Source organism: Acanthochromis polyacanthus, chromosome 6 (assembly GCF_021347895.1).
Source record: "Acanthochromis polyacanthus isolate Apoly-LR-REF ecotype Palm Island chromosome 6, KAUST_Apoly_ChrSc, whole genome shotgun sequence".
NCBI lineage: Eukaryota > Metazoa > Chordata > Actinopteri > Pomacentridae > Acanthochromis > Acanthochromis polyacanthus.
The window spans coordinates 30,780,917-30,792,254 of NC_067118.1; the positions used below are offsets into that span (position 1 = coordinate 30,780,917).

The following is an 11,338-nucleotide window of genomic DNA, read 5'->3' on the forward strand; positions in this document are numbered from 1 at the left end:
AACGGAGACTTTATCAAAATTTGTGGCCACGTCCGAATATTATGGAGTCGCAATTTTAGGTCGGGCTAAATGCCAGTTTTCCATGACAAGACGCACTACGTCATGATGATAAAGTCATCTGGAGTGACAATATAGCCGAATTCCCAAACAGGTCACCAATTTGTTGGGTCACAGAATTTATCTGGGATGTCAACACCAGAGAAAGAAAAAAAGAAGGAAGTCGAGAAATGGGTCAACAGCTTGTACATCCTCTCAGGTAGAAAAACTACAAAGAATACATACATTTTGGAGTCTACTTAAAGCCCAGGAAGCATAATATTTTTTCTGGCGAGCGCAAAAATATTAGTAATTACAAAAAAGTTACATTTGCCAGCGCTGAAGCTGCTATAATTTGCCGTAACCTAAGACTAATTGAGTTCTGCTAGATTGCTCCTAAATAATCAAGAGCTTCTTCTCCCTGTCCTCCCCTGCCGAAAATGATGATCTGTGGCTCTCGAGGACGTAGGACATCAGTTTGGGTTGTCGCGGCGGTGACTGGTTTTCATAGGTAATGATGCTAAATTACACAACTGGGAATAAAGGAGGCTACTAAGTCATCCATCAGGGGCTAGTTTATATGAGCTGCCATTAGGGGCATTATTCAAACCCCAGTCCACTTGCACACATAGCTCTCCATCCCTGACCGGTCTCTCTCTTCCTACACACACACACACACACACACACACACAGAGTTTGCCACGAGCTACAAGAGGGGACATCTCATTCTTTTATCCATGGCGAGTCATTGTGGTGGTGTCAGCTGGTGCCGTCTCTTTTATCACACTGGAAGCTAATGGAAGCAGCAACTGCAGGAGGTGGGGGAGAAAACACACACACACACACACACACACAGTCAAACACACAGTCAGACACACACACGCGCACATAAATACACACAGAGCCATAAGAGGCTGGGGAGATGGGGCGGGTGGGCACGCCAGGCCCCGGGGCAAGAGCTGTTTTGTGGTGATGTTTTCCTTGCTTGCTGAGGCCTCTCTATCAGCTTGTGCCTCTGACACTCAATAAACCACAAGGAAAGGCTTCAGAAACTTGTGATGCCTATTTTTATTTTTTATTCTTCTTTTTTCTACCGTAATGATTATTTAATTTTTTTTGTACCCCCACGGTAGAGTTAAGCTGGATGTCGTCTTCACCCCAAATAAACTACTGAGGAAAAGGTTTTATTCCATTTTACACGTCCCACCTGGCCTCATTCTAAAATAAACACACACACACACACACAAAAAATGAATCCAGCTATTCATCTCTTAGAATGTTCCTCCACCTAATCCCTCCTTGTAATTTTATTGGTCTCACATTTTTTTTTTAAGTCTATTGACTAGAAATACTCCATGGACGGGGTTTATTTACAAGAGAAAGAACAACAGCCAATTACTGCAGGGGGATTCAGAGCAGCATACATGTTTTGATAGGATAGTTGGGGCTGACCTAATTTTCTGGTAACGCTGTCGAAAATCACGGGGCTGCTACTTTAAACACACATGCTATAAGGGACATATGCCAGGCATGTATTGTATTTATATTTTCTATAACTCTTTATTTTTTCAGTCTTTTTCTGTTTGTATAACATAACAATCGTGCTTTATCATGTGACACCATTTAGATACATATCATGTTTATATTATGTTTTACATTAGGCAGTGAGACAGTTAAAAATATACAAAACAATATTGTTTTACTAGACATAGTTTCTATTTTTAATATAACCGTCGGCATCTTCATTGTCATCATCATTTCGTATATTTCTGTAAGATATGTGCTTTAGCTTCTGTGATCAAAATATTATTGCAGAAAACAGCAACTCCATTTTTTTTCAACATTTAGACAATAACTTCCAATGTAGTACAGACATTCACAGTTACATGTTTTACACAGTACAGTTTTACAACAAAGTTCCAGAGAAAACTGTGGTAGAGTAACTTTATACAAAATTCACAGGACATGAACTGTAGCCATTTCACATTTTCGCTCAGTTGTTTTGCTTTTCAAAGTAAACATGTTCTGTTCGACCAGATGCCTTTCACAGTAGCTGCCATAGAAGCAAACTAACATTGTCCTAACACGCCATGGCGAAAGTCTGGGGAAATTAAAGCTTTTGTGCTTTTCACTAGTAAAGCAAAGACAACATAAACAAAAAGAGAAACAGACCACTTGCTTACTGGCCTGCACTTATACATCTACATATGTATTGCTGAATACATACTGATCAAACTATAATTGATCATGACACAGAAAGAAAGGATCATGACTGTACTTAAACACAGAGTTGGTCCAGGTTTTTTTGTGCTAGCATACAAAGTGGTATTTTGTACTTCTGCCCAGTCATATAAACAGACTATGGCTTCGTTGAAATTGGTGTATTGGCTTAAGGCCGTCTCTGTTCTTCTTCTTCATCATCATCATCTTCTTCTTTTGTCAGGAGACATTTCAGATTTTTTTCACTGATGTTCCTGAGGAAAGCATGCAAAACGTAAACAGGACTGACTGTCAGCATTAAGGGATAGTCGATGTTTGTAAATCATTTTTCTAACCCAGTGCTTTTATATTTTTTTGTTGCTTTTTTTTTTTGTACTTCTTTGTACCCTGTGCTTTGCCAACCAAATACTTAAATGGCATAGTTTTTGCTTTTGTCTGCCTATTGATTTTGGTCCTCCATCACAACACATATAGTATAAAACATCCTAAAAATAATTCTAAAAATGTTTTGATCACATAAAAGTTTTCTCTTTTTCTTTTTTTTTTACTGAAAAAAAAGGAAGGAAAAATAACAGTCTCTCTCACACACACAAAATCTTTTTGCGACACACACTGGATTGCTCCACAGCTCCTAAACATGAACTTCTTATTGGCATTGTGCTTACTCAGAGCTCCCGGTTTCGCCTTGTGGCCCGTAGTTTACCTCACAGAGAGCAACGTTTGGAAAAGAGACAACTGTGTGAGGTTTAGTAAACATCCACAATAAAATTGACGCCATCCCTTGCGCTCTTCAATGATGTCAATTTTGTTCACTACTTCATCTACTATATTCACACGGTATTTACTTGATTCATGAAGATATTCAACAAATCTCTAATCTATATCTCTAAGTTTTTTTTCTTTTCTCACAGTATTACACAGTATGTTTACATTTTTTTTCTTCAGAATTACGGTTGTATTGGTGAACACTAACAGTCTTTGATATTGTTTTTCGGAATGCAAACCAACAATAAGACATCGTTGGCTTGGTTTTACAAATGCAGAAAACTGAAACATGGGTTGAAAATCTGTTTTGATCACATATTGCCCCTGGAGGTAGGTGAATCAATTATAATCTTGGAAGTCCTTTGCAATGTTCTCTTTTTGTCTACATGCTCCATGAGGGTTTCTTTGTTGTCTACACGTTGGCCTCAGCATTGGTCAGGTTAGAGGTCGGGCTTGTCGGGTTCGGGGGGTTGACCGGCTCTGTTGGGCTGGTCGGGTTGGGCGGTGGGCTGATCGGGCTGACAGTTGTGGTGGCGGTGGGGTTGGCCGGACTAGCTGTGGTGGTGGTGGTGATGGTGACGGTGGTGGCGGGACTTGTGGCCGGGTTTACCGGGCTGGTGGCGGCGGCCGGGTTAGCAGGCGGAGGGGCCGGGTTAGCGGGGCTCACGGGGCTGGTGGAGTTGACTGGAGCCGGATTGGCGGGGCTGGCGGGGTTGGCGGGAGCCGGGTTAGCGGGGCTGGCGGGGTTGGCTGGATTGGCAGGGCTGGACAGGTTGGCGGTGTTGGTTTCCGCTTGCTGCTCGGGTCCGTTCTCCTGACGCCTTGTAACCGCAGGAGGCTGAAGCATTATCCGAAGTCGCTGACAGACAAGCAACATTAATTAGAGACGGGCGACTTTAGGACACAGAGTCAGAGTGAACAGTAATACTAAAAAAATGTGGTGTTTACCCAACAAAGCAACAGCACAGGATTTCCTTCTTACCTCTTTGTAAGTCCCCTTGAGCCCAAGATACATGTAGATCATGTATCCTGGTATGAGAATCATGGAGGACAGCGCCATGAGCCAGCCCACTCCCTGACCCCAGCCGGGGAACACATAGTCTCCCATTGTGAGAGGAACCATTTGTACGGCGCTGAACAAGAACACCCCCTGTGGGAGACATGAGACGCTTTATGCATCCTGACACGACTCACTACAGGCGGCATGGTCTCAGCCTGACATGGCCACAGGCAGGTAATATTGACTTTATTTATTGTTTCATTTTTCATGTCATGACTTTAGATGTACTGTTGTATTAGTTCAGAGTACTCACAGCGACAATGAGAGGAGTGAACACGACCCAGCACAACTTCCACCATATACACGGCTTGTAACCAATCATCTCCTGGATGTTGTCGTAGAACTTGTTCACACCTGCGAGACAAATGAATCTATGATCAAAATATTCATATCCAATTTATTTCAATTTGCTGCTGGCCTGCCATGCATGGTGATGAGGATGGCGAGGTGGAACACATGAGTGCTCATGACCTTGAGGCTGAACAGCGTTTGAAGCTGCGGAAAATATCTCAGGGTAGGTGTGGTGGCTCCTAACCTTCGCATTTAGATTTCTAACCCCCGAACTTTCTCACATGCGGGATGTCTGAGCAACTTAATGTGTGAAATTGTAAAGAAAAATGCAAAGTTTTCCACAATAATTAAGCCCATTTCTTTTGCTAGCTTGCATGGAAACACTGACGATACACACCGTAGCACCAGGATATGGAGATGCATTCAAAGAAGACCAAGAACAGCAGACACATTCCACTGGCAGAGTAGTAGTCAAACAGTTTAAATACATAGATTCCACCCTGGTCACAGAAAAAGAAATCAGTGTTACAGAAGATCGTAAATTTGAATTGCACCTTACATGTTACACAGATGCATGAGTTTGTTCATTTGTTTAATCTTGTGCCATGAATAGTCTGTAGTAACATGGGAGAGCTGCCCTGCTGTACCTGTGTGATGTTTGAAAGTCCGATCACATAGGACACCAGACAGACAACAGCGATGAAGATCTCTCGTCTACCCCTAAGAGCTCTGGGAAACTCATCCACCAGAGCGGTGATGAAGCCTTCAACAGTGCAGAACTGAAGGACAGAATCATAGAAACAGCATTAGGCATAAGCATGGATGTATGCGCTTTTTGCACCTTGCTGTTTTTGAATCCTTTGACATAAATATTATTTTTTTAATAGAAGATGCATATTTTTCTATTTTGCAGAGATCTTCGCAAAATGCATTCTTTGCCAGAGAAGCTACATTTTCCTGGTGAAACCGGCTGATGATGACAAATGACAAAGAAGTGCAGTGTGCACCGAACCATGACGAAATGCTAACTTCATTATCAGAACGAGCAAACATCCACTTGTTGGAGGCTGTTTTGGTAAAAGCCCAAATGTGCAAAAGTGCAGTCCTGTAACATTTAAACTAGGGTTGTAATTTATGTCTTTTACTTTGAAGTGCTGGCGGTCGCAGCCAATGTATGACTGCGTTTGTCTAAATTCTGTGGCCTTATTCAAACCCAGATATCATACACAAAATAAAGAAATGCAGACAGCGAGACCTGAGGGCGTATGGGGGTGATAAAGTTGCATTAAAAGTACTTGACAGCCAATGTCAAAGCCCAGCTATATCTGTCCACAAAAAGCAAATTGCATGCTTATCATGCAGAGAGCAGGGGTGAGCTGCATGATATGTACCTGCATTTAAATATTTAGGTCAGCACATGAGCAGATCATCGCCAAGCCCCTTACCTGGCTGTCTATCCCCAGCATGAGCAGCATGGAGAAGAACAGAATGGCCCAGAGAGGAGACACAGGCAACTGGGTTACAGCCTCCGGGTAGGCCAGAAAAGCTAAGCCAGGACCTGGACAGTAAAGAGGAAAATCACATTTCATCAGGGTTATTCTCACAGTTTTCTGAGATGCAGATGCACGCAGAGGTGTCGAGAAAAGCATCAGTGACGGAAACAGGAATCTGTTGTTACCTGAAGCTGCTACGTCGGCAATGTCTTTCTTTGTCACATGTGACATGAAGCCAACAATGGAGAAGATTACAAAGCCAGCAAACATGCTGGTACACGAGTTGATGAAGCACACAATGACAGAGTCTCTGGGGAGAGAAAATATAAAATAGGTCTGCTGTCAACGATTTAAACTGAGTCTTTTTATTTTCGCTTCCATCTTGACCTTCTTTTAAAAAAAAACTGTCCACACAGAGTAAGAGAAGCAGTAGCTGCGAAAACACATCACTGCTATTTATTCCTTTTGATCACACAGTTATTTATTAGAAATGCAGTCTTTATTGTTTCCCACAGATATAAACGGATTTATTTAAGAACTCGTGTCAAATACTAAAACCATATCCTTTTCGATAGATGTAATAGAAAGGTAGATCCAAGTGAACCAAGTCCACAAAATGAATGCAACTATTTTTATGTAACTGATTGTTTATGTGACCCAGAACTGTGGGGCTGCCGGAGAAAACACTCAGGCTTTGCAATAATACTTCTTTTTCTTTCTTCCTCCAGCACCGACAGAAAGAAACAGCCTTCTCCTTAGACTGTTGTTATTTTCATGCCATCGACGTACATTAATAAGCTCTTTTAAAAGCTCTTATCAAGTACACTCAAATGAGATCTCAGGGAATATAATCTAGTAAAAGAGCAGCTATTAGCAGCTCAGTTATTACGATTTGTGCTTGTTTTTCAAATTCACCCTCTTTCCCTCTCCCATTATCCCATAAATTACATCCTGTTCATGAATCATCACCAGTCTTACCTGTAAACATTATTGTTGAAAGGGTTATAGCTGCCTAGAGCTATAAGTGACCCCAATCCCAATCCATAGGAAAAAAAGATCTGGGTAGCTGCATCCAGCCATACCTGACAAAGAAACACAAGAATTGAGCTGCGTGAGGCCGAGTTCTGCTCACTCAGGCATGCAGTACATAGGTATGAATCACATAATAACATGTCATTACCTCAGATTCTTTGAGCTTTTCAAAGTTAGGGGTGATATAGAACAGAATTCCCTCTCTAGCTCCAGGTAGAGTCACCCCACGGATGAAGAGAATAAACAGCATGAAGTAGGGATACGTGGCAGAGAAGTAAACGACCTACAAAATGCACGACAGTTATCAGCAGGTAAGCCTCAATGCATCTTAAAGACTTACACTATGATGCACGAAATGGTGAGTTTGCAAGATAAATTCATTACATGTGGCCTGTAAAGATTCTCTAGATTTTTGTAGCAGAAAAGCAAATAATAATAATAATAATAATAAAAAGATTCAGCAAAGAAATCCCTGCAGCTTCACTGTCTCTGTGCATTTATGACAAGATATTTGTGTGCAAAATGTGGAGGAGGATGGGGCATTTTGTGACTAAAACAAATTTTATTTGCCATGGTCATGTGATGAACTCGACTTCTTCAAATGTGGCACCATGAGGGAGAGAAGCTGCTCCAAGTGGAGGGAGAGGACAAAACCAGATTGTGGCGTTTGGCTGTTTGTTGCTCCTCCTATCATGAATCCACACTCAGCATAGACAGTGTGTCAGGAGAAATGGAATTAGAGGAGCCACCATGAGGCAGAATAGGATTAGTGGACATGAGTTTTTGGTGTCTCTGTCTCTTATTTTAAAATCAATCTTGACAATGCCGACTGCAATCTCAATGATTGATGAGGTGATATTAGACCGATTAATATTGCATAGCTGTCACACACTGGATCCTCATTGGGAACCAGTACGGCATAAGAGGTCTTGGGTGGCCCAATCAGGCAAATATCTTACCTTCCCTGTCCAGCTAACTCCTTTCCAGATACAGAAGTACACAAGGACCCAGGCGATGGCCAGTGTTATTGCCAGTGGCACTCGAAGCTGGCCTGGTTTTTCCAAGCCATCAGTCATTTCATGCACGTTGCGCCTGTAAGTCAGAGCAAGCAACAATAAGACTATTACACACACTGGGAAATAACCATGCAGCAGAGTAGGCTGCCTTTTTATGTAGCTCAGGGATGCATGCAGGATAGTCGGAAGCACTGCTGTTGTGAAAAGCAAGAGAAAGCAGTCAATATCTTACTCCCAAAACTCCACCACTGCACTGGTGAGATTGGTGGTATCTGGAATGGAGTAGTTTGTATAACATTTATCTGTGTTCCATGGATTGTTACATGAGCTCCAAGGAAGATCCTGCAAAAACAAACAAAAAAAAAAATCTGTTTTTTTTCTTTCTTTTTTTTTTTATTTTCCCTTTGAGAAATTTCAGAGATTTGCCATTCCTTACATTCATCACATTCTGCATTTCTAATGAACAACCTTGACCTTATGCTGGTTTAATGAGTCACGTGAGCACACTGTAGAATACTTACAGTGGTGAAGGAGTTGTACAGGTAGTAAATGGCCCAAGAAATGATTACAATGTAGTAAATATTAAGCCAGAAGGACAGGACAGCTGCTGCAAGGCCCACACCTATCATAGAGAAATAAATTAGACAGTGTAGTAAAACTATCATTGGACATGTGTGTAGTGTGGCCTCCATAAATCCTGAGGGTCAGAGTGAAAGCATCAGATATCATAAATACATTTTCCAGTATGGATTGCCACAAAATAAGCATTCTTTTATTTTTGGGGGGGTTGTAAATTCACCCAGAAAGATTTAGTTGGTGTACCTTTAAACATAGGAGCCAGTTTCCACACACCAAGCCCTCCAATTGAGGTGTATTGACCAAGGGAGCATTCCAGTAGGAACAAGGGGACCCCAGCAAATATGAGGGTCAAAAAATAGGGGATCAAGAAGGCTCCTGGATGGACAAGAGTAGATCAAGTTATGCAAAGACAAATGAGCGATGCAAGGCTAAAACTGCACTGACGCACTACTCAAAGCACCACAGCGCAACGTCAATTAATTAGGCTTGCAAATGTAGGCAATTTTCATTCTTTTTCGTGTTATCGACACGGTCAATTAGGTAAGCTCGACTATGTGCCTCAACAGAGCAGAATGGGCCGTGCAGTGTGCGTAAAATTAGCAGTGAAAAGAGTGTTTACCTCCACCGTTTTTTCCACACAGATAGGGAAATCTCCATACGTTTCCCAGTCCAATTGCATAACCCACACACGACAGGAGGAAATCAAATTTTCCCGCCCATGTTTCTCTATCAGGCAACTCCTTTTTCTGCTTTTCGGGTTTCACGTCCAGTGACTTGGGTTTGTCATTATTAGTGGCCACCTCGTTCAGTTCTGTGACTTGTCCATCCGTTTTGGTGCCGTTCGTCGCCATGTCTCTGGATTTGGCAGAGGTCCTGGCAGTCGGACGGGAGGCTTCAGCACCAGTCCACGTAGACAGCAGCTTCGCGGTTTTTAGACCTAACCCTTGGACCAAATGTCTGGAGATGAAGCCTGTGCTCACACGGCTCGTCAGTCGCCGTTAACCTGGAATCGTGAATAGAGTAATTGTGTTTTTTCTCTCTCTCCTTTTTTTTTCAGGGGGCGCAGAAAATATCTATGAAACAAATATGGACACATTTTTTTGGCAGCACATTTCCACATTTACTCTTCCGGTAGATGCAAATAAAGCATTGCAAATTAAATCCAAACACCCACTGTTTAGCTTATGCGTTTAAAAAAAACGCAGACTAACGCATCATCCTGATCATTTGGCATCATGACAAAATTTTTCATTCATATCAGACTCAACAAACACCAAAAAAAAGGAAAAAAAAACACATCGATGGCAAAGTCATGCTGACTTGCTCCCACAACTAAAAACACAGACGACAGATTGCACGTAAATTAACAGCAGTCAAAGGCAGATTAGCAGAAACGGCAGCAAAAACAAAGTCTGCAATTAAATATGTCAATAAAAAAGAAATCGGAATTTGACAACACTTACAGATACGGCAAAAAATAGACGAAAACTTTAAGACAGATTAGAGGATCCAAAACACGCACTTGAAGCGCAAGACGCACCGTGGCGATAGCAAATAGCCTATGAGAATTAAGCACAATGAAGTCCACCAATTACCACCTACAGATTCTCCTAACAGTTCTCCACAGACAGAATTCAAAGCAGCAGGGATACAGAGAGGTTCAAACAAACTGGAACACAAAACGCATAGTGGAGACAAAGGGATGTCCAATGCGTAAAAGCTTTACGCATCAGCCTGCACAAATAGCTTCCCCTTTCTATCAGACTAATTGAAAAGCATACGAGTTATTAAACGCACGGGAACGCGTCTCCACATTTGCAGCATCCAATAGACTAGCAAACAGTTATCAATTCGGCATTCAAGATCGTCATACAATCATTACATTGATCCCGAGCAACATATTGCCACAGTGAAATCACTCTCAATACATGCGCACAGACAAAAATGGAAAAGAAAATGAATCATGCATTTACCAGACTCGTTTTTAATGGAGGTTAAAAACACGCACAGACAAACGCAGGAATCCAGCACCCAGTTTACTCACAATGAATCTGTGATCTGTGCCGCCGAGGATACGCTGCCTGCCACAAATCTCGAAACGAGGTATCCGTAGATTCCTCCTGTGGGCGAAGTTGTAAACTCCCAGTATTTCTTGAAACATAAATAGATTTTACTTCCATTAAAAGACTTAAAGGGACCATGCAGCGTTAGAGGTGTCCAAGCAGGAGCTGTCCAGCGGGGAGCAGTGCTGAAGACCAGGAGGAGGAAGAGGAGGAGGAAGAGGAGGAGGAGGAGGAGGCTGAATCAACACGGGCAGCAGCCGCTTCGCCTTGTGCGACTGTCTAACATCAACAACCAGAGACTCAACTCCCATCTACAGCCTCAATGTCATCTCAAAGTCGCCCCCCCTCACTCCTCCTCCTCCTCATCCTCATCTATAGGCTGCACTGGCATCGCACTTGCAGCGCGTTTGTTTTCTGATATTTCTAATTGTTTCCACTCTTCCCGGTGTGATTAATACTCCTAATAATAATGAGCTATCCTCATTTTCTTGGGGGGGGGGGGAGTCCATCTCCCAAAGCAAGTTTGGCTTTTCTCAGAAGCTGACCGAAATCAGGACATCCCATGCAGTTCCCACTTCAAGGTGGTAAATATTGGCCAATTTTACGCACAAAAATGTTCATTTCACGCAAAATACGGAGTGGTTTCTTTTTTTAAATTATTGCCATTATTGCTGTTATAAAATCGGATTTCTGCGCCCTGCAGTGCAAAATGTGACCCCCCTCCTCACACACACACGAAAAAAAAACAAAAAAAACACAAGCCCACCCCTCCTCCAGACACCC

General features: G+C 42.3%; 1 protein-coding gene across 3 annotated transcripts; it reads right to left on the reverse strand.

Annotated features, from left to right (window-relative positions):
* Positions 1 to 1,571: 1,571 nt before the first annotated feature.
* slc6a1a (solute carrier family 6 member 1a) lies at positions 1,572 to 10,960 on the reverse strand. 3 transcript variants are annotated; one of them, XM_022203376.2, is made up of 15 exons: positions 10,537 to 10,960; positions 9,112 to 9,495; positions 8,736 to 8,867; positions 8,435 to 8,535; positions 8,146 to 8,255; positions 7,857 to 7,989; positions 7,046 to 7,180; positions 6,844 to 6,947; positions 6,051 to 6,175; positions 5,818 to 5,930; positions 5,020 to 5,151; positions 4,770 to 4,872; positions 4,335 to 4,435; positions 4,004 to 4,171; positions 1,572 to 3,880 (listed from the first exon to the last, which is right to left on the reverse strand). In XM_022203376.2, the coding sequence occupies exons 2-15, from the start codon at positions 9,341 to 9,343 to the stop codon at positions 3,434 to 3,436; spliced, it is 2,136 nt and encodes a 711-aa protein (XP_022059068.1). In that variant the 5' UTR covers positions 9,344 to 9,495; positions 10,537 to 10,960; the 3' UTR covers positions 1,572 to 3,433. The 3 variants fall into 3 exon arrangements, with proteins under 3 accessions (XP_022059068.1, XP_051804909.1, XP_022059069.1); XM_051948949.1 differs by lacking the exon at positions 10,537 to 10,960 and adding an exon at positions 10,466 to 10,484; XM_022203377.2 differs by lacking the exon at positions 10,537 to 10,960 and adding an exon at positions 9,956 to 10,356.
* Between the last annotated feature and the right edge of the window lie 378 nt (positions 10,961 to 11,338).

Excerpts from the sequence above, each read along its gene's own strand:
- slc6a1a (XM_022203376.2), bottom strand. The coding sequence starts at position 9,343 with ATGGCGACGAACGGCACCAAAACGGATGGACAAGTCACAGAACTGAAC. Across the intron at positions 8,536-8,735 it reads ACTGGCTCCTATGTTTAAAG|GTGTGGGCCTTGCAGCAGCT; the intron begins GTACACCAACTA and ends TCTCTATGATAG. Across the intron at positions 6,176-6,843 it reads TTCAACAATAATGTTTACAG|AGACTCTGTCATTGTGTGCT; the intron begins GTAAGACTGGTG and ends TTCTCTCCCCAG.